Raw genomic sequence first — 24,370 nt, forward strand, 5'->3', positions numbered from 1 at the left:
CCCAGCAAACATGTAGCCAATAACAGTTACGTTTACTTTGTTACATTTTCTATGTCTATACATTTGCTAATGAATTTTTCTCCCCACCCTCCTGATGCTCGCTCATGCTCTTATGTTCTTTCCTTCCATTATCTCTCTAGCCACTCAACCTTTCACTGAGGGTGCTGGCATTTTGCTGTGTGAGCAATTGGAGTACACAAACCCACACTGAACGCTATGCTGTAGTGAGGACGGGAACTTCTGTGCCTTGAAATAACTTCACCACACAAGCACTAACTTACACTCACACTTATGCACACACAACACAGTCACCAGGAAACAGAGAAAGAGGAGTATCAGTTTCATTTTGTCCTTATTTCACTGGTGATCGTGTTCAGTGATTCCAGACATTTCAATTTTTCTGTTTTTGGTAATTGAAACAGGCGTCTCATCATTATGCTGTCCTACATTAGTAAATATAAATATTGATATACTACACTACACTATACCACAAAACAGGACAATACAATACACTATACTACACTACAATATACATTACACTGCACTATAATATACAATACTTGACACTCCACTATACCAAAAACAAGCCACTAGAATATACTACACTACACTATAATATACAGTATTTTACACTACACTGAACTATACACTACACTATACCACAAAACAAGACACTACAATGTTGTTGTTCCGGCTGCTCTGCTTAGGGGTTGCTACAGCAGCTAACTGGTCTGCATGTTTGATTTGGAATAGTTTTCACGCCGGATGCCCTTCCTGACGCAAACCTCCCCAGTTTTACCCGGGCTTGGGACTGGCACTGAGAGCGCACTGTCATATGCAACTCCAGTGGTTGGGGTTGGTTCCCTGGCTGGAAATCGAACCCGAGCTGCTGAGGCCTAACCACTAGTCCTCCAGAGACCAGAAACAAGACTCTACTATATACAATACATTACACTGCACTACAATATACTACACTACAAAGTACAAGGCACTACAATATAATACACTACACTACAATACAATACATACAGGGTGTCAGCACGTAATGTCAAGTTAAATTTAATACTTCTTATTTTAAGATTTCTTTAAATGCTACTTCAAATTTAATTCAAGATGTAACTTCGCAATAATGTACCAAATACAAAAACCCCAGATTCCACATATTTCAACTAAAGTTTTTATTTATTGTTTATCATCTAGAATAGAAGTCTTGACAGCTGCTGGCCATTGCTACAGTAAGATATTAAAAGCTTGTCCTAACAGCACGCGTAGCTCGTGAGTGAGTAACAACAATAACCACTGCAGCAACAAAAGCAGCAACAAGTAGTTCTGCAGCTGTCGTGATGTGTGTCCCGTTTCTATTTTGGCTGCAAACTTGCACCTCAAAAACTGATGAACTCATCCATGAGGCAGAGAAAATTAGGAATGTTAGAAGGGCATTAAAAGAAAGGAGACAGACGCTCCTATATACATAAGCTCTGTCGAAATCCTACAAGAATACTAACTTATGAACTAAATGTGTGATGCACTTGCATGTAGGTTACAAGCTCAAATGAATAAAGCTCCGTAACCACAGAGGAACTACAATACTAAAACCATTTGCATGTTATAAGATCGGTGTGTTTAATACATCATTAAGTAAAAGTATTATAAAAGTAGTACATGTATTAGTCCATATACGCAAAATGATAAGTATTAATCCATATATGCAATATATAGATGTATATAAAATGGGCCATAATGATGTAAAAAAAAAAAAAAAAGCGTTTTTTTTATTTGTTGGAAAATTTGTGCTGGTAGATTCTGGTCAAGTGAACAGCATTTTTTTTTTTTTGTTGTAAACTGGACTATGGTTCATTACATAATTTACAGATACAAACTTGCCCCATTCCATGGCTGTAGTGATATACTAACATGAGAACTATGCCAACTAATATCCACTTTATTAGGAACACCTGTACATTCATGTAATTATCCAATCAGAGTGACACAATTAACATATACTCCAATTATTTTGATGCTATACAATTCAGACATTTGCTTCTCATGAGTAATACATCACAATAATCAACATTTTATCCACACAGATTTCCCATGAGGTGCTTTATTTGTCCTGTGTAATTCCACTGACCATGTAGTGCAGCAATCACTCATGTTGGAAACTGGTACCTGGTATCAAAATGAGAATGCTGCCATAGCAAAACATCTATAGTAACTAAATGACTAAATAAAAATGGTAATGTATAAAATAATTCACGTATTTAGCCTAATTCACACAGATGTTATCCATTGCCAACAAATCAGAGTGCATAGATAGCAAATTGCTTGTTCACATTTGATCATGTCTGTTCTTGTGTTAAGGTTAGACAATGTGATGTTCAAGGTCAAACTCAAAATAAAAATCAAGGCTGAAAACAGTAAATAAAAAACCTTTTAAAAAGGATACCTATGAAACAAGCTTTCAATTAGCGTTTTCAGCCTTGATTTTTATTCTGAGGAGACGTGTGCCCCATCATCAGATAAGGGCTTGTCCACGCTGCTGATTGCTAGGGGAACTTTGGTGACAGAATCTCCTCGAGGCGTACTCACCCGAGCCCCTGACTCATCGAATCCACCTTCCTTTTTCGTAGTGCAACATGTGGCAAATCCTCTGACTGCACTTTGACCCACGAATGCAGAAGTGAATCTGATCACTCATACATTATTATTAGTGCTGCTGTTTACGTGTATTCGTTGCCAAAATTTTCCCAATTGTCCCAAACGAAAAAGTACACTGTCGCCGGGCCATCCCCGGAACGTCAAGACGCTGTCAGTTTCAGACCCTGGCAATGCATAACATTATGCAGTTACAGGTCAAGAGCTTCAGTTAACTTTCACATCAAAAAAATCTCACATATGAAACTTTAAAAGATGACGTCATACAAACATGACCTTGCGTAGATGATGGTTGCATCTTATGTGGTTTAGCCACATATCTGTATTTTAACAGACATTTAAAGTTTTACTTACTTACTTTATTTTAACGTACAACAATCTTAAGATAACTTTTTACTTTTTCATTACACCAGGAAAAACGCTGTCTGTGATAACTGGCCATACGGATAAGCATTCATTTAGCAAAGTTAGTAGCATTAAATTTACGACCATATATTTGCAAAATTAAGACAATTTAGTACTACGGTGTTAAAGTTGTAAAATGCAATTTCAGACAAATTAAGACTTTAAGAGCCCATGAGCATCTTGTACAATTCACTACAATACACAACACTACCACTCCAGCCTAGCCTAACTTAAGCATAGAAATGTTTAGCGATGTCCTGATCTCATTTTTAGTGTGATAGCACCCTAACATCAAAGCTCTGAAGCGATGTGCACTACGTTATGCTTTATATTTCCATACATAATCGTGTGTCAGCATTTCACTCCAGTATCAGTCCCCATACTTTCTCAGGCAAAGACTGACGCTCCAGCCACGGAGCAAGGAGAGATAGATCGCCTGCTGACACGATGAACGCTAACATCACACACAGTATCCATGTGTCGTAAAAGACCTTTCTGTGTCATAAATCATTGCTATAGCTGGGCTCTAACGCTCTGAAAAAAAAAAACGCCTCCATGTTTCATCGAGACTATCGGTTAACATTAGATGCAGCAGACAGTGAACGACCAGAGCTGACGTCAAAGCGGCTGGTTATGGCATCTCTTCTCAGAGCTTTAATGCTGGAGCTGTGCAGGCATCTGCTCTCCATAAACACATACTGCTCTCAGCGTAACAGGTTAAATATAGCGTCCAGCAAGGCCTGTAACTTTGAACATGAAAAGAGGTAACACTATCTCATCAACAGCCTTCACCAGCTGAAGGTGCTTTAGAGTGTGTGCGCGCGTACACACACGCACACAAACTGACTCCTGACTGCTGAATTTGCAGAATGAACCACTACAAGCCACATGGAGAACAAATGGTGACTGGTTTATGAATGAGACACTGCAATGACTCACGGGAATTCATTAAGGCACAAGGTTCATTAGCTGGGAATCATAAGCACCGAGAAGCACAAACCCATCTGGCTCCACAGTAAAAGTCAGGCCATGATGAGAGAATGAGAGGAAAAAAAAAAAAAAAAAAAAAAAAACACCAAAGATTTCTTTGAAAGCTCATTGCTGAGCATTATGTTACCTCATGGCTTGAAGAGACAGAGGAATGCTGGGAGTCTGTGTGTGGGAGAGGAGCACGCTGTGCTTCAAGATCAGCCTGAAACCGCTAATCACCCTACCAAGAACAAGACCGTCGCTTGTGCTAACAAGCCGATGGCGTCCAGACGCAGATGGAACGGAGAGGATAGAGAGGGTTTCGAGGATGAAAGTCAGATGTTTTCCAGCATTTAAACAGCTAGATGAGGTGACTCATCATCAGCATCCGCTTTACGGAGTGTGTGAATCGCGTTCTGTGAGCACAACTACAGGATCCACAGGCGCCACCACAGAGACTCATGATCTAGAGCAAGTTACAGCTTTTGTGTTCAAGAACTGAGTCATGCCAGGGGGGTGGGGGGACAATTCATAAATTCATCAGCAAGCTCAACAGGCACATTTTGCCTCATGTCTCAGGTTTTGGTAGCTAACATAATAAAATGTGGCAAGCTACAGAAGTTATCTATGGGAAAGAAGTGAGTCATTATTTTTTTTTTTTAACATAGCACTTTAAGTTTGCAATCTTGACAAAGAGTCAGCAAGTCGTTGGTCAACATTTCAACAATGAGCCATTATCTTCTGCACTTGTACTGCATGTAAAAGACATTAGTTCAGCCTGATCAGTGTCAGTTTACTTTATTTCTAGAGTTTTTTTTTTTTTTTAAACCTTGAGATAACAGCATTTCTGTCAGCATGAAAGTCTTGACAGCTACGAGAAGAAATTCAGCCAAATGTGATGTGAAAAACAGTTACTTCTCTATTCCAACCACAATAAACAACTGCAAGAGCTGACTACATGCTACAGAAAACAAAAACTAAACGAGCACTGTAAACAATCTTATTTGTGAACAGAAACTAGATTGCACCATACTGACTGAAACCTGGTTTGACATAACTAAATTTTGATTTTAGCCATACAGTACGGGAAGGTAAGAAGGAGTGTGGTACAGCTGTTGTTTTTTTTAACAATGCTTTTAACTGCAAAACTATTTCATTTGGAAATCTTCTTTTAAATATCCTGCAGTTTTAATTGAAGGTAAAGAACCTGTGCTACTAATGGGTGCTTATCGTCCACCCAAATACACACCTGCTTTTCCACCACAACTATCTGAAATATTATCCGTATGTATAACTAATCACGATAGGATTCTCCTGCCTGGTTGATGATGTTGATAAAGCCGGGGATTTAAAAAACAAACTAACAAACAAAAAAACCCACTGAATTCTTTCAACTTTTAAGCACATTTGATTTTACTCAGCACATAACTAGCTGGACACAATCACAGTCACACTTTTTAGTTATCATTGTAAATGAAAGTCTGGATGTCACCATCTCAGACAACCACTGCGTGTTTTTTAGTATGTCTGCTTTCGGGGAAAGTGTAAACTCTTGCATGTGTAACAGTGAAAGGTATGGTCAGCGATATTAACTTGAGATTAAGATCACTTTTAGACAGTGATGCAACAGAAACAAACCAAAAAGAAACCATTGACTACAAAAATGGCAAGAATAACTTAACTTAGAAAACTAACCATTCACTACGAAGTATTAATATTAATAATGCGGCATAATGTGGAAGTATGAGTGCTGAGGATGCTGCATCGTTCTCCGCTTTCAGGATTCCTTGAACTGCTGCTGCTAAAATAATAATCATAATATATGGATACACAAATAAAGAAACAGGCTAAACAAACTTTAAATCTGAGTATTATGACTAGTTTTTGAGTCTTATACCACAGAGATTTGCAAACGATTACCATTTTTAATTTTTTAATGAACATGGGCTTTGTAAACATTCATAATTATATTTAATGTTACAGAACGTCCGTGAAACTCGAGTCTTCAGCACACAGGAGTTTGCACTTTCAGGTTTCTCAGTAACATGAGAAGCTGCATATTTTTGTTTTTTTACCTTTAGTAGAAAGAGGAAAAAAGAGACGCTGGTGAGGGAATGACTGTATATAGCTGCTATAATGTAAGTGATAACAGGAATTAACTTGCTGACTTTTAGAAAGTGCTGACACTCGAGACTCCTTCCAAAAAATGTTAAATAAACATCACCTAACAGAAAACTTCACTATATCAACTATTAGAAGCTTATCTTTGTTAAATAACATTTTTTTTGATCTGCTGATTATTAGCCTTAGATCATGTAGAGTGTCCGCCGTACAAGTCCCCGTGAACGAGCTGTTACTATAGAAACTATGGCGTATTATGAGCACATATACAGTTCCCGGCTTTTATAGAAAATTAATCAACATCTTCAGATTTAAGAAATCAGCCATGCTGTGATATAATTATTGCAATCAAGAAGAATTATATAAATCTATTTCGTCTACTTGAAAGATGCAGTACACTTTTCCCGGAGCCATGTCCGTTATGAGAGTGTTATACATACAGCTGGGTGCTGTTTTGCATCTTGTGCACCTATGCTGGAGATCAGACCCGCCATCTTTGTTCCCAGGAAGCCAGGGACAGCCCTGAATACAGTTTGCTCAGGGGAAAGTGGGCTGCAGTAGGAGAAAAGAGGACAGCATGTTCCCCCACTCCAAACTAGGTCTTTCAGCAGCACACCACATAGCAAAGCATCCATAACAGATTTAACATGACTGGTGTAGGAGAAACAGTGTTTCTATGACAATGCCCATAATGTTTAATTCATATTGGTCTCTTCATGTAGTTTGGTCTTTTATACTCAAGAGTGCATGTGCAGCACCACAGAAAGTGAAGCACTTGATCAGGTTTTCATTCTAACTGTGCATCTAAATGTGCATGTGCTTGTGTCCTCCAGAGTAGCCTGCTGAACACCTGTAAGCATTTGGGGAAGGTATTTTTATTCTGGGTGTGGTTTTGTATCTTTGTCTCTGCACGTGCGTTTCCTCATGCCCAGCGGCTCCGGTAGCTCCACTCACTGCACTGCTGAATAATTCTCTTCAACTGTGCAAATTGACATCACGCTTCAGTGGGCTTTTTGAGCTATTGGCATGAAGTTCTGCCCTAAAAGCCCCAAGACACAATGCTCAGTCGCACACCTCCCACACACTCACCCACCAGCGAGGTGACCTATATGGCATATTTCACTGGTTTGAAATGAGAAATATCAGCTCAGGAGAAAAGCAAAGCAGTAAAAAGCCACAGAGAGCTTATGGAGGTCTGCAGGCCACACAACGATAACATACCAGATGTGTGTATGGCTGACAGATGGCACAGGGCAAATAACTATCCTTATTCTGTCAGCCAGGGCCTTCAAATAATTCACTACTAATTAGGTTTAAGCATTGCCATGCTGCTGGGCATGACGAAGAAAAGCAAAAGTGTGGACTAATATCCTGCAGGCACAACAGTCAGACCCACCGATGCAGTGGATCTCCCAATAGTGCGCAGTTCTCTCTGGATCTCAGCGGGTGATTGGCTGCCCCACTGTGAAGCTGTGAAGTAGGAAGCTCCCCTCCCTCTCTCTTCTCTCAGCACACACTCCCAAACAGGAAGCTGCTCGTGGAGATGTAGCCGGGTGGTAGCGAGACATGCTTACACCCACAGGAAAAAAACAAGGTGTGCGAACACGTGCACTAAGCACAAATGTGCATAAACCCAACCAGACGAAGACGAAAATACAACAATTGCCAAACATGTTACATTCAACAACAGATAGATAGATAGATAGATAGATAGGTAGATAGGGTTGCAACTAACTATATTTTTGAAAATTCATTAACCTACTGATTTTTTTCATTGGGTTTTTTTTTTTTTGGATTATTCAATTAGTTGAAAATCTGTTGAAACATGTATTCACACTACTGCAAAAAAAAAAAAAAAAAATGTATAATTTTTGGTGTGTGGAATTAACAACAAAAAAAACCTGACTATTAGTCTGGAATCAGTGAATCGACTCTTTTCAGGATCGATTTTGATTATCAACCGAACACAGGCTGAAGACCCAATGACACACAAAATATATAAAAAATATATATATTGTGTATACTATGAAAATGAAACAATGTAGTGTTTATCAGTGATACTTGGTTGAAAATATGGTTTACTACTTACAAGCTAACTGATTCAAATAGCTTTGCTACTTGCTGCGCAACACTGTATAATGCACATGCTTCGTGACATGAGTCGTTTCGATTTCGTCTCGTAGACTAATCACCCTTTCAAGACCATGATTTTAACCCATCGAGCTGTCATACAATATACCAACTGTTTGGCCAACATAGCACCAGATAATGTTTTAATCAAAATACTCCTCACATGAAAACAAGTTATGGCATGAGGCCGTGAAGTGTAGTGCAATGAAGTGTAATGTAAAGACTTCCCATACTTTAGGGGAGTTGGTTCTCTGTTGTAACGTGCGCCGCCTGTTAAATCATTTTTTTTTTTAATCTAAATGAAGTGATGTACCACAGCATGCTTCATAACACACTACAACTACTCAGTAATGAAATTCATAGCTGACTCTTTTAAATAATTGATTTTTATCGATTTTGTCAATTACTTATTGAAGCTCTAGGCTACATGCATGTACAGGTCAGGCACCATGCTGGGGTAGCAGTTAGCTAACACATTATGGCTTGCCTTTGAAGCCCACATACCTGCTACTGCTCTCCTGCAACACCACCCAAGCCTTTCTATGAGGAGACACAAAAATTTAGAAAATTACCAGCATTTTAATTTGGATTAGCACAAACACCAGCTCCTGTAACTACACAGCTAATTCCCTGTGCACACACAGATCCAGACAGAACTAAGAAAGCTGTCTGTGCAGAGTTTCTCTAGTGTCCATGGGAAAAACAGGCACTACAGTTCTCCATGTATGATATACAAGTGCATGACCTCATTAAAGGCAAGTGCTGACTGGCTAAAAGTCTGGCTGCTGCCTAATAATGAAGGCTGGAGCACCCTGCCCTTCAGCTGGGGCTTCATGCGGTCCTGTGATGTTGTGCCCGGGCCTCCAACAACCAGCGGCAGAACCAGAGGGTTTAAAAAAAAAAGGGGGGGGGGGGGGGGGGGTGCAGAACTCACAAGTTACTGCAGGACAGGTGCAGATTGTCTGACCTCTGAGATCAGAGTGGCCAGCCTAAACCCTGTTCTCAGAGTATTCTTTTCATCCGGAGGCATCAGCTTCCAAACCATGCCATAAGTCATTCTGAGCCTTTAAGGCAAAAACAGGAAGGAAAATATATAGCAACCTAACCAATGGAGAGGACAAAGTTTCACACAACCTGATATATATAAGAACAGGTTTAGACAATGTTTCACTGCCAGCAAATATCATCACGCGTGATTCAGAAGCACAACGGTTTTAAATGACGCAAACATCTGTACAGTGTGAACATTTCACTTACGCTGTCAAGGCCGAATTACTGTACGCAAATGATACCAGTGACTTCTGATTGGGGATGGGCAATAAGGCAAAAATATAATATCACGACGCTCAAAGACGTTTCGTCAACAGTATACAATATCATAGTATACAAATTTCACATTTAAATTATCTTATGAAGTGACAACACTGAGCTATATTATTATTAACTTTACCAAAAAAAAAAAAAAAGCCTGCACTTGACCATACACACAATACTCAGAAAACTGTATGATGCCTCAAGGGTAAGCAAATGCACCCAGGACAACAAGATTGTGTGTCTCCAACAACCAGAGAAAGAAAATGGTTCTCACTATTGACTTTCATGAAAATTTGTGTTTATGTAGCCTACTCTATATTTAAACAAAATGTGCTTCATGATGGTGTGATACACCTCACAATGTTACAGTTAAAACACTGTAAAGCAACTTGCCTACATTTTGTTGAGGGCTCAAAAAATGGTGCATAAATAAGCACAACCAAGTCGTCCTTTATGCAGGAACTTGTTTCTGTCTTCATTAATGCACTTAACTAGCTAACTATCTGGTCATACTTCATTATATTAGGTTAGCTACCATTACTAGCCTAGACAGCTATTTCAGAGTAACTAAAACATTGGACTGAGGAGCAAATTTCACTTGCCTGATGGGCAAGCTCATGGATTTATGATCTGTCCACCTCTGTGGCTCAAGACGAACCAATAAATATGGGAAAAAGTGTGACGAAAATAACAATTAGCAACGGCGGTGCCGTTTGATTTCTGTCCGTTGTGAGTAGATGTTGAAATTCTTTTAAACAAAACATAAATGCTTCCTTCAAAAATACAACAATTGCACAGAAACAACAGAAAAAGAGATGGCAAAGATAATGCCAGACGGCCGTCTGTGCTCGAGCACCCAGGAGAGCAGAAGTGGTCCCATGTTCTCTCAGGGTGTCAGGAGTGACACTGATGCCTTCACCCTCGGTCAAAAGCATGACCCTAGCAAATCACATGCTTTATCTATTAAAGGCTCAAATGCCCTTTGTCATGTACAGCTTGTGTTTCTGAATAATTTATTTAATTATAGTCATATAATTTGCACCAGTTGAGCATGTTTGAGTTTAAAAAGTATTAATTAATATAGAGGAGTAAAGCTACATTTACACTGTATAGTTTCATGCCTGATTTCGAATTTGCTTCGGCAAGAGCTGAGATTGGTGGTCTCCGAATGCGTAATGTGGTGCGCTCACCAGAGTGCCACTGTGACCAAAGACAGTCGATGACATAGTTCTGCCTGTGTCAAAAATTTTCGATTAATATCTGAAAAGCCACCAGTAGGAGGATGACATAGGATGGCACAAAACTCACAGGACAGCTACAAATATGAGAGTGGCAATGGCGAACATAAACGAAACCCTAACGGATAGAAAAAAAATTACCTTGTTACCTCATGCTCACTTTGTTGAATGTTTGTTTATACGACCCCATTTTCTGCAAAAGCCCAGAGTGCACTGATTGATGCCTTAAACAGAACATAATAATAATAATAATAATAATAATAATAATAATACTTTACTTTTATCATAGATCTATCGTCAGAGGATCTTTGTCCTATAATCAGACATGGAGAAAACAAATTATCACCCAGCCTGTTATAGAATTCAGCCAAAATTTGATAGGGATCATCATCTAATACAGAGTGACAAGTGGCAATTAAGTAGGAAAGACTGCTGAAATCTGCTAAAACGTGCTTAAGGCCAATATAAGATAATGATAAAGCCACCTAATAATAATTCTCTTCAGCCCCACCTCTTTTTCCCTTACTAACATTCATCCACGCCACAGGGGAGCATGTAAAGACATTACTGCCACAGACATCAGCGCACAGAGTGTAGAAGGGTCTCTGGGCTGACCTAACTGGCTAGCAGCCCACTTTCCCCACCAGCCTGTTAATGTGTTTCCTCTCCAACTTCCTTCCTGGCACACTCCCTTGTTTCATCAGCACATACATACAAATGTACACTGTATATATATGGCCATCATGCGTAAAACAACTGAAAAAGCTCTGCTCTGAGAGAAGTATTCCTATGCCACATGATGGGTTTCTGCTCAGAGGTCCCTGGTTCTGTAAACAGGAAAAAATAAATAAATAAATAACAGACCACCCACAGCCAACTAATCAGGACACAGAGTTGTCTCTACTTTCCCATCAATCATGTTGCCTGTTACTTCAGAAAGTTGCCCTTGTTGCACTAGCATGTGTTTTGGGGATGTGGCTCTGGGAGCACACAGAGAACAGGGACGCATTTCCAGAATTTTCCACCACTATCCATGACTATATCTGTAACAGATCACAAATGAAACATTGTTTTGCTTTCTCATTCCTCACACGTACAATCTACAACATTCATCAGTATTAAGACTACTGACAGAGATCATGGAGGCAGAACTAACCGAGAACGGCTCATTACACCAGACAGTCCAGAAAGTGACATCAAATTATAAAGACTAGCTTTTAAAGCACTCAAAATAGACAATCCAGTTTGGTCTAGACATTTTCTATGTCTAGACCAATGAAGAATCTTAATTTAGGTCCAAGTTCTGTGTAGGAAAATAACCATCTGTATTTCATTTGTTGTGGAGCTCTAGTGCACCTGACTGCAGGCAGTAATGTCCACTCATATATACAGTAACCACTGTGTTCAAAGTAGACTTGAATAGGTGATGGCACTTGGGCAGAAAGAGTGTACGCATCAAGAAAAGCTGCTTGCTTAATTGTGCCGAACGTCCACACATCACTCACTCAGAAACACACCCATTCACAGACAGACTAAACAACTGCTCCCAAACGTCAGCTAGAAACACTGAGCAGACTAAACATTGCATTTGAGTGAATAAGAGCTGTAATTGAGATATTGGCAGAGGGGCAGTGAATCAATTCCTGCACACCTCTGGGGTGGATTTGAGATGGATGGATGGGCTTTATACTCTCTATGGGAGAACCATCTGACTCCCTGAAAACCGACCTGAGTGAGAGCTCCTCTGGAGCCATGGTGCGAGTCTACACGCAGCCTGATGCAATTCTGAATATTAAAAGAGAACAGACTTGGCACACGGATGGCACATTGCCACTTTTTCTTTTTTTGATACTGATAGAATATTTTTCTAAACTGTTACAAAAAAATTTATGCTTTTTAAGCATTGTTACTATTGCTAACACTTCCTATTATTACAGTTGCTTTTGTTACTACTGCTACTTTCATTATTACTACTGCTACTTTTACTATTGCTGCTGTTACTGTTATTATTCCTGCTCCATTCGTTACTATTGCTACTTTCACTATTACTATTGCTACTTTTACTCTGACTACTGTTACTATAGTGTAGTGATCTAGTTTATATTGCTTTTTGTTATGGTGTACTACAGGCAATTCTGTAATCTGATCAGTGCCATATCTACTTGCTTTTTATAGGCAAATTTCAAGAAAAAAAGATACATATTAGCCTAACTCAATTTATCAAATGTCTATCAGGGAATCTTCTTAACCACAGCCTGAAAATTAAATCACAAAAATTCAGATAAAAATGAAAAAAGGGAAAGGAAAAAGGGGAAAAAAAAAAATCAAAAGCACTTTTCAGGCCATCTGGGTAGCACTGTCCTCAGATGCCTTGTATTTGTTCATCACAAGTGCTGTGAGGAACATGAAGATGTCTCCCCCTCCCCTCTTAATCCTGACATGTTTGTTCTCTGCTCTCTTCGCTGGGCCATTCCAGGTAAGAGCTGATAAATTCTCAATGTGCTGTGGGTGACATGTTATTTGAAAACATGCCTCAGGAGGAAGGAAAGAGACTAACTCCTGCAAGGATGCACGTACGCTGGCACTGTGTACATGTCTATGTGAGCAGAGCATAGCAGAGAGCCAGAGAGCAAGTGAGTCCTCGGTGACTCCAACACTGGAACATTACGATCGAGTATATCTCATATGGCAGCTTAGAACAAGGATTCAATTCTCTGCTGTTCATCTGTGTACTAATTTCTTTATGAAAAAATAATGACTATAAACTAGTGCACCTCTCTCTTGCTAAAATAACAGGAACAGCACAGACAGTTGGGAAAAAGACAGAGAGAGAGAGAGAGAGAGAGAGAGAGAGAGAGAGAGAGAGAGAGAGATGAAACCTCAGTGACAACAGAAAAACAGGAAAAGAAAAGTTCCAACGATATGTGCTGGAAAAGTAAGAGTACTGTGGTAGCACGAGACTAAGAGATTTGACATAATTAGTCAACGGATATTAAATTTCTTGTCAGTAATTAAAATGGTCTTTATTATGTAATTTAGACAGGTTATTGGAACAGGGAATAACTGCTAGATTAGATGATTATGTAAGGAATAAATGGAGTGGGCAGTATATGGTGAAGCAGAGGGTTTTTAAGACCCCAGAGTTGATTATTGTCCTCTAACAGCACATCCGGAAGTGTTTTATTCTTCTTTAGCCACAGTAATTTGCCAACAATTACATTTTTTTTTTTAATCTAAAAACACCACGTTTAAAGTTATGTTTAATGTTGTGAAACGTTGGTGAAACCAGTTAGGTGCTGCTAAAACCCATACAACAGCCCTCTTTTTTCACTTTCTTGATGTTAAGACAAAAAATGCAGCTTGCCATGTCATCCAGAAACTGCAAAGCCCTCAGCCCTGAAGACTTTCCTGTGCTGGAAAACTTAAAAGTACAACTTCACTTCTCACTGTTACAAAGCGCTGAGACCTGAGACTCCTTCCAAATATGCTAAATAAACATCTCCACACAGAAAACGTCTGTGGAATGTCTGCTATACAAGTTCCTGTGCAAGTTTTCACTATAGAAACAGTAATGTATTACTGTATCACTTGCTTTAACAAGTGCATTAATATAAGCCTGTGGTTTGCCTCACAGTTGGAACTTCTATCCAAGCTGTGCTGTTATCGGAAATTAATCAACACATTCTGACCAATCAGAATAGAGCATTCTCCAGCGCTGAATAAAATAAAATAAATAATTGCATTGATGGCAGTTTTTTCAGACCGAGTACGAGTATGTTTTTTTTTTTGGTACCAATACCAATACCGATATTGAAATGAGTAACCTACTTATAAGCTTCACGTTAATCCACACCGTGTCTCAGCTGCGTTTCAAAAAGAGCTTCTGTTGCACATGTGGGAATTAGTTTTCTTGATAAAAAAATAAAGTGTGCGCTTGCGCTCTTGCACTCAAACAACTTTGCGTCCATGCGCAAATTTTAACAAAAGGTGACAAATCAGAATAAATCAGGAACCAGAAAAATTGTTAAAAAAAAAAAAATGGTGAATTTACTATTTAGCTGAGACAGCTCCATTGTTGAAATGAAAAGGTCAACGCTTATGATGATGTAAAGCCTATAAATAAAGGAGTGCAGGCTTTTAAATGGTGTGGAATGGTAAGCTGCCTTTACACTCTACGAGACTAATGATCTAGACCCCTGAGTGAGACGCGCCACTCTGACCTCAGCCGCGCATCCTGGGTGCACAAACATAGCGGGAGACTACAGTGGTTTTTAGGAGCAGAGGCAGAATTTATTTTTATTTTTATTTATTAGATAGCTAGGTCATGTTCATACTGAGGAGTTGCCTATAATGACTATGTTTAGCTATCTAACTTTATTCAGATTACAAATGAGTTTATGGCACCTGTTTGGGCAGCACCACAGCTTTCAATGCCACAACGTCCTCTTAGTTGTAACGGTAAAATCTTATGTCTTGAACATGCCCACAAACAACAAAGTTGTAAGCATCAAGAGACTTGTATGCCTTCAATTTCTCTCTATGAGATAAGCATACATGTCTGGTGATTGCAGGCTAGTCCAATGCTAACCATCATTTAGCCACTGACAGGACACCATGTCATAAGAATAGTTTGGCAGAATAGCACTCCCTGTCTTTTAATGCTAATCTATAATAAGCGGATAACATTTTAACTAATGTTAATCTGATCCCTAAATAAATTCTGGATAAATTCTTTATTCAGATTATAACCATATAGCATCAGGGTGCTAGGCTACTTGGGTCTTTCTGCAACCAGGTTGCATCTCTTTTTCGTTCACACCAAAGGGATCCATTTGATGTAGAATTCCATACTGTTTCAAGATTTAAACAATATGTTTAATAAAGATTTTAATAAAAATATTTAATTAATTAGAAACAATGTTCATGAATTATAATAACCCTCACTGCTTATATCAGTATCAGCATCAGTATTGAGGTGTCCTCTAATGAAAACCCAGACAGGTCTCTCTCACATTCTGAGGTTAAATCAGTGATGTTAATGACAATGTATTGATAAAAAGCAGTGTGTGTGTGTGTGTGTGTGTGTGTGTGTGTGTGTGTGTACTCTATCAGTAGTAAGGGATCTAGAGTCTTCCACTCCAAAGAAGGAAATTACCCAATAAAGTTCTCTGAGAGAACAAAACATACTCATAACACCTGCTTAACAAAAAATGAAAAACCTCTATGCCTTTGCTCCATCAGTCTTTCTGCATGCCTGTAGTGAGCCGTTGGTGGTTTGATGCAAATCTGGCATCAATAAGAGTAAGTAGTGTTACCGGAGACACTCTGAATAAAGGCATGTATCTTTAAACAAAGCGTCCCTTTTCCAGCATAACCTCTCACAACTCACGTTTCTCATACACCCCCTCTAAATAAAAAAAAAACAACACTGCTTTGTGAGTCTCTAGGATACAAACGACTACTAAATGATCTGGATCATCTACACCCACACAGTTCCACCAACGCTGTCCGTCTACACGCAACAATTATGTTCAACGGCCAGCTGCTGCTAAGTGGCGAGAGTATTTCCACAAAAAAAAAAAAAAGAAAGAAAATAACCCACAGGCGGCCCGATCTGATTAGAAAGTGGCTGATTCTAAATGAAGAGGCAGAACTCGAGGTACAGGCACTCCTCCCACACTCACCAATTGCATAAGAGCAGATGGAAATAGTGTCAGAGACAGACTACAGCGAGCAGCTGTGAGTGAGTGGATCAGACGAGTCCACTGTCTGAGAGATGACCTAGAGGGAAAACTGCTGGATTTCTGAGGAGGGCCAACATCTCAGAATCAAATACAAAATAAAAGCAGAAAGCCTTTATGACTTTATCTGCTTGTTGAATATCCCATTCCAGATTTAGTTCCCCTTTGCTGTTACAATAGGGCCTTTCACACCGTGGGAACCTTTTCATAGTACCTGAACTAACTGTGGAACTACCCACATTTTGGCATTTTCGCACCTCTGGAACTGGGTGCGATTTTAGTACCGGACTGCCTTTTTTGAGAACCAAATTAGCTCCTACTCCGGAGCAGGGTCTAACCAGCACAACTGGTACTATGCGTGACATAAGTAGACGTTGACTGGCCAAACGTGTATGAAAACAGCCTCACCCGCCATGATTTAAAACGCTGTGTAAACATACAGTTCTTTCAATCGCTTTACGTATACGTCGACATTCCATGTCCATTATTGTGAAACCTGCGAGACACAACAAACACAGCTCCGATCACAGCGTCTTCCATCCTACCGGTTGTTTACGTTGTTCTTTGTTTCTGTTGTTGAACGCCGCGCGCAAATGACCTCGCTGTCGACCGGCTTACGTCATTTCCTAGTGCCCACTGTCGGTGAGAATGCAACCCTTTAAATGGTACTGGGAAATAGTTCGCGCAAAATTGCCCAGTACTTTAGTACTGTACATTTAGTTCTGGAACTAAAGCAGTGCGAAAGGCCGTAATAACCGCTACTCTTCTGGGAAGGCTTTCCACTAGATGTTGGAGTGTGGCTGTGGGGATGTGTGTTCATTCAGCCACAAGAGCATTAATGAGGTCAGGCAGTGATGTTGGGTGAGGAGGATATCTGGGGTTCAGTCAGTGTTTCAGTTCATCCCAAAGCTGAAGGGAAATTATAAAGCTACAACATTTTTGCTTCCAACATGGTGACAACAGTTTGGGGAAGAACCACATATGGGTGTGATGGTCAGGTGTCCACAAACGTTTGGCCATTTAGTGTGGATATAACTTCTTATTCTAGTCCCACTTCTTGCATTCCTTAAAACTGTTTATGAACCCTACATTATATGGTTATAAAATGCATGTGTCCACCTGCACACTGTGACAGTCTACATCACTCATCAAAATTTCACACCTTTGTTCGAATATTATTCATTAACCACCTCTTGTAGGTTTGTCAATTTGATCTTACTGGTAAGAGATACACCTCTGTGCCCAATCCTTGCTAGCACAAAAGCATGTTGGTTCCATGAGTGGAAAAAAAGAATAGCCATTTTTCAGACTGAGAAAAACATAAGCTCGGATTCACTGCCAAATATGATGTCAGCTTGAATAAATAAGAGACCACCACCATCCCTCAACAGTATTATCAAACCAGCCATGTTTAAATGTTTGGGCCAAAAGAACGTCAGTAGCTTAGTGCAGATTTTTTAGATTGTCCTTTCACATGAAAAAGTCGGACTTATCCCTATCATAAGCTGTACTAATTCAGAACTTCTGGGCATTCACTGCACCCAGTGCCACAAGCTGTCACTGTATCCGTGAATGGAAAAATCAATAGTCTGGAAAAACAAGTGTGAGTTAATTAAAAGGAGAAGTCACATAAGGGAAAAGGAGCTGCCTCAATGTGATCTCTAAAGCCAAATCAGAGAAACACTACAAAAAGACACAGAGCTTCAGTAACATGTGAATGGAGAGCAGCAGAACTTGAGAAGCTAACAGAGTAAGAGTCTCGTCTTCAGCCCCTCCTCCATGATTCGCTGTCCTGTCTAAGCTCGCCGCTTTCTGCACAGATGCATGCGCTGTTATTACTCCTGCCACTCGTTTGGATTTCTCCACTCCTGCTATTATTAGCTGCCTCAGATATCCAAGGCCACAGACGTTCCCTCCATCAGCCGTTACTTACCCATCATGCCTGGCATGGCACTGAAAAGCTTTGGGTTTGGTTAGCTAGCACTAAAGGGGCTCAGGCTGTACTAGGGTAAAACTGAAGCATTTTGGATTGACCACGATGCCCTTCAATACACCAATAGCACAATTCTCAGGGTTAAAACAAAGCATAATATATTTTTCCCCACAAAATGATAAACTGGGAAAAGGAAGTGGGGGAGAGAGAGAGAAAGAGAGAGAGAGAAGGTGAGTGGAAACAAATACAGAGTATATTATTATTATCCAGAATATTTACCTTTTGGAGACTGGTAGGATTGAGCTGTGTCTTATCAATAATTTTTATGGCCACCTGCAGGAAAGGAAGGAAACAAATGACATTTTACTGACCCTGCTGCTCACGAGAGAAAAGCAATAAACTAAAATGGGAAAGTGAAAAAAAACTTCAGAATCACTATGACGGAGTTACACATGTCTAACGCTATTTATACGTAATAAAACCTCATCTTTTTTAATATTCAGTGGACCTGACAGAAAGTAAGTGAGGGAAGGCATGGATGTGTGGGAAAGACTTGGAGAAAAAAATATCTGAAAAAAGAATCAGTCAGTCACAGTCAGAATGAAAGCCCACGGGCTGAGCGATGTTTAAACCTCACCTCTCGTCCCGTTAGGATGTGTCGCGCCAGTTTGACCTTGGCGAAGTTGCCCTTGCCGATGGTTTTGAGCAGCCGATAGTTGCCAATGTGCGGCTGTTCATCGGCACATGAGGCGATGGAGTTGCGGCATCGAGCCCCGGAGCGGTTGGATCTGGTGGCACCATCGTTCCGCCCGTCACTGTGAGAGGTGTGCTGGAGATACAACACAGACAAAAACAGAGCTCAGTGATAGAGTTAAAGGGCCTCCTAAAGGTGACAAACTGGCAGCTCAAAATCAATACACACAAATAGTGTAGCTCAAATGCAAAAATACTGTAACTTGAATTGGAGTTATTGTATGAAATCCAGTTTCCAATCCAGCTTAGGTCAAACCTCCACATTAATCTATGCCTCGAGAGTAAAGTGACATCCAGACGGGAAGTAACGTGTTTAACAAAAAATGTGACCAGCAGCCAGGTGCAGCAGTTGAACGCAAGTACTGCATTTGACTTAAACAAGTTTAACTGCATTTAATTACAACTCTTCACTTGAAAATTTCAGACCTACAACTAGGTAAATCCAAAGAAAACTTTCCCTCAACTTGGAATTCCTACTCGCAAACTTGGGACAGTCTACTTAACCCCGAGTCCAACAAGTGACGTCAAATTAACATGGCTGCCTAGAGCATCAACAGTAAACAAAATAACACCTCTCATCTTTAAATGAGTTACACAGTATATACAAGTATTTACTTTAGAGCGATCAAAATATAGGCCTAGACATATTCGCTTGTTAAATCTATAACGCTGACTACAAAGTTCGCCGTTCTGAGGAGGAAAATGCGTCACAGTTAAGTGCCTAGCATGCTGCCAAAAATAAATAAACATGGAGGCACCCGTGGTTTTCCCCCACCTTGTAGCTCGAAGTGATAATGCCGTAAATGACGCAATTCCAAAATCCAACTTCCTACTTCTGAGGAAAGTCAAATGCAGCATTAGTTTAAAACTAGGACAGCGTAGACTTTCAGCTGCGTCACTGAAACATTAGTTACATCAAAGCTAGTAGTGTGTAAAGTAATCATGGATCAAAACAGAACAAAACAATCGGACACTGAGGAAAATAATACATCTCAGCTCAAGACACAGGAAAGCAGATAGCATCCAACTCTTTCAGTGTAACCTTACTTTAAGCAATGTCGGTCTCTCAAATTAGTCATTTCAACATAATCCAAATAGATTGTGCTTTATAATAAAGCGGTAACTCAAATTATCCATCTCTTGTATTTATTCATCTTGTACTCATTCAACGATGGCTCTGGAGTAACAAAACAGAGTAATGAAGGATAAAGAAATGGCTGCGAGCTTCATCAGCATTTCAGTATGCTGAAGAACAGAGTGAAATATAACATTAGACTAGCGGTGCTTTTTAAATATATTTTATCTACCCTGACAATAATCTGTGTTTGACCTACCAAATTCTGTGTTTGTTGAGGAAAGTGGTTGTTATGCTGCATAATTTTACAAATGTCTATTTGTAGCTTATCTTATGTTCCTTTCATATGTGCCATTTCAGCAAACAAAAAAATACTTCCCACATAAAGAAATCATTGTACTCCTCCTAAAATAAAAGTAAAACACATTTATAGTCTGTAAAATGCATTTTGTACTCTGCACAAGGTATATTTTGAACAGAATGACAGCAAGTTAAAAGTATTTTAACTTAAGATTTAGTGCAACGGTTAACATTTTAGCAATCGATAAACTTGACTGTAGCAGCCATTTACATTCAAAATAGGCTACGAAAGCGTTTACGCTCTACTGGTGCAAATAGCTGCAGATGTCCTTGTTCTCTCTGGGTAGACAGTGAATTGAGACATATTCAAAGTCTATACATAATTCCAATGTTTACTAACACTACGCTGACAGATCTGTCAGAGATATGATGAAGTGCAGAAGTAAAAGCTAAAGCTATGTCACACAAAAAAAATTCTGTTCTACAGGAAGTAACAAAAAAAATGTGACCAGCAGCCTGTCATACCAGTTGAACATAAGTTTGACTCTTACTCAAATTAATTTAAAAGTTTAAAGTCGTAACTCAGAATTTCTCTCCTCGAACTAGGTGAAAACACCCCCTCAACTCAGAAACTCAGGATGGTCTCCTCAACCCCAAGTTCAGCAAGTGACGTCAAAACAACTTGGCTGCTCACAGCATCAACATTTAAATGGGTTATGCAATTAAAGTTATCAGGACAGATTTCACTATTCGTAAAAGGTTTTTCAAAACATTTATGTTATTTGAGTGCAAAACAAGTACACTTTTAATGATTAAGTTCTACATTCAAGTCTATCAAAACAAAGCACATAAAAAGCAATTATTCCTTCCCCAGATAAAAGTCTAATTACATTTTGTGCCTTCATCTAAAAAATGAAATGAAAATCGTCATGCACCTAAAACTATATTTCTTCCACCCCTACACTCTACAGTTAGTTGCACTGACTTGTCATAGTGACTGAACAAATCTATATAGCCATGTAAAGCTTACAAAAACAACACAAATCACATTACCTTTCTAATAATTAGACATGTCCTAACAGCCAGAAAAAGTGTTCTATTATAATCTTTTCTGACTAAGAACTTTTATTAAGATTTCAAACACTATTTTTTATTATTTTCGAGAAAATCAAAAGCCTCAAAGCCTTGACAGTGGAAAAGGATGTAAATAACGCTGGCTAAACAAATAACGCCATGCTGTTTCCTGGATTTCAGCCACGATTTCCTCTTTCTTTGAGAAACAGCATAGTGACATGCTTGGTTACAGCAAGAATGGCTTTCAGAGAGAATTTACAGTTTCAAACATCATTTGAAAAGCCAATGCATTAATCCTCTGAACCTGGTTAATGAAAGCACAGCTTTAAAGGCCCAAATTGAAACATTTAAAACAGCTAGTCACCCTATGACCAATTTAACTTTAAGTTACTTTGAGTTACTGAACCTGACAACCAGCATTGTACCATGATACAGAATTGAAATAATTAGACCATTAACGTCACATATAACAGATAATGATGCTGAAGTGATGATAAAGCACATACGATTTTGTTGTCACCAACGATTTTTGGAATAGTGGCTAAATCACATGTGAATCGAAATAGCATGTGAATTGTCACTACTAGGTCACTAATTTCTGACATGTCAAAAAAAAAATTTAATCAGATGTTCCATCCAGTGGGCAGAGTCACAATCTCATATAGCCTATGTATCAGAATCCTAGTCAGCATCATCAGTTTTTGCCTTTATCAGCAAGATGTGGTTGCTCACTAACCATATTCACAGCTGCAGGCTGTGCACGTCAGGTTAACAGCTTGTTTCATGAGTTTAACTCCAGCAACAAAGTAGGTTGTCACTGAGAGCGGAGCACAAAAATGCTCAGGCGATGAAAGCGGCACTACCTGAACAGTGGCAAGCGTTCTCCCAGGCCATATTTTTTGGTGTCTCCTTTTGTTTTGAAGTTTGAGGTAATAAAATAGAGTGCTGTCTGTTTGTCAACACTATCAGACTGAAGTGATAAGTGGCATTGTTGGCAAGTGAAGTCCTCTGCAGAGATGGCAGAACCTCCCGGAACAACCATCTCAGATTCACTCCATTAATCAGGTTTATGGTTATGGTAGAATGGCTAAACGGAAGCCACTCCTGAGTAAAAGGCTTATGAAAAGCACTTATAGGACTTTGAGAGCGTGAGGAAAAAGATTCTCTGGACTGATGAGACAAAAAAATCAAGCTTACTGGGTTAATCAAGTGGCTAACACCATTCCTACGGTGAAGCATGGTGGTGGCAGCATCATGCTATGGGGGAGCTTCTCAGTGACAGGGAGACTGAGCAGAACTGAGGGAAGAATGAATGCAGCCAAAAACAGATAGGTCCTTGAAGAAAATATGCTCCAGAGTGCACATGACCTCAGACTGAGGCGAGGGTTCACCTTCTGAATGCGGCTACACAGTACTGAATAAAGGGTCTGAACAGTTATCTAAATGAAAGAAAACTGAATGAGCCCAAATATGTATTATATTGAGTATGTTATTTTAAAATTTTGATATTCAGAATACGATGACAATAAGACTCAGACTGCTATTGCCATCATAGTTAAAATTTGTAGTATTTGTGACAGCCCTAGTTTTAAAAAAAAAAAGAAAAAAAAAAGCCATGACTATACTGAAATAGCAAAAACCACAATATTAAGCTACAGTTATAATACCAATATTTTTCATCCAACTACACCACTACAGGCTCTTTTATTTTGCCACTGAAAGGAGTAAATGTACGAATGAGCAAGTACATCAGTGAGAGATGGAATACGCATCATACCACAATATTTACATTTTAACAGTTAATGAAATGCTTAACATATTAAACAACTGGTACAAACCTGGGGATTAAACAACTGGCACAAAATCGAACTGGCAATGATTTCTCTAACACTGTCTCTCTGTTATAAACCGAAGCCAATCCATCTAGGACAGAGTTGCCCAAATTAGCACATAAATCGTTTAGGCAGACAGCTGAGTAATATCTGATGAAGGCTGACAGAACCACATGGCTATGGCAAAAGAGAGCTGACAAGCTGGAGTTTAAAATAACTGTAAAGATGAGGTAAGAAATTTGTAAATAATGCTTGTAAAAAGGATTACCCACAAGATATTGCATTCATCCCTGTGAGCAATGTTAATCATTATATTCATGTCATGACTGGAAGAGGAAATTCTGAAAGGATATGTGTTTATGTTAAAGGCAGAATAAATCCCTTTTTGCTTATAATTCAGATATTTCTGGATAGCTGCAGTCCACATGGCCGGTTGGATGCTCAACACCACCATCATCTGCAGGGTGAATTTTCCAGCAGGTTGATCATGGAGATCCTACGTAACCTTTCAGCCCTACTTAGGTTAATTAATCTGTTTCCACCTTCACAGCAGTAGAATATGTAAGGAATAAAACACAACATTCAATAGTTTGATTATTTTATTCCTCTTATACCACAGAATGACAACAATCTCGATTTGTTTTTTTAGGACTCAAGCCGAACATTCGTTAAACAAGTTAGCTCCTGTTATCACTTGCATTATAGCGACTATAAACAAACATTCCCTCACTTTCTACTGAAGTTATTGAAGCAAAAACAAATAAAAAAATGCAGTTGAAGGCGACTCCTTCCATAAATGTTTTACAAGTAACAGAACTCTATGCAGTTTT

At 39.3% G+C, this 24,370-nt stretch overlaps 1 protein-coding gene across 8 annotated transcripts in view; it reads right to left on the reverse strand.

Annotated features, from left to right (window-relative positions):
• The window catches only part of mark3b (MAP/microtubule affinity-regulating kinase 3b), a 55,229-nt gene that overhangs the window by 26,812 nt on the left and 4,047 nt on the right, over positions 1–24,370 (reverse strand). For 6 of the 8 annotated variants that reach the window (XM_034313644.2, XM_053242062.1, XM_026944428.3 and 3 more), the window contains exons 2-3: positions 19,144–19,335; positions 18,786–18,839 (exon numbers count right to left, since the gene is read on the reverse strand). In XM_034313644.2, the coding sequence (XP_034169535.1) occupies positions 18,786–18,839; positions 19,144–19,335 (246 nt within the window). Of the gene's footprint in view, positions 1–8,784; positions 8,821–18,785; positions 18,840–19,143; positions 19,336–24,370 lie in introns of those variants that run through there. The other 2 variants (XR_008305256.1, XM_053242061.1) reach the window with 2 other exon arrangements.

Source organism: Pangasianodon hypophthalmus, chromosome 19, assembly GCF_027358585.1.
Source record: "Pangasianodon hypophthalmus isolate fPanHyp1 chromosome 19, fPanHyp1.pri, whole genome shotgun sequence".
Classification (NCBI taxonomy): domain Eukaryota; kingdom Metazoa; phylum Chordata; class Actinopteri; order Siluriformes; family Pangasiidae; genus Pangasianodon; species Pangasianodon hypophthalmus.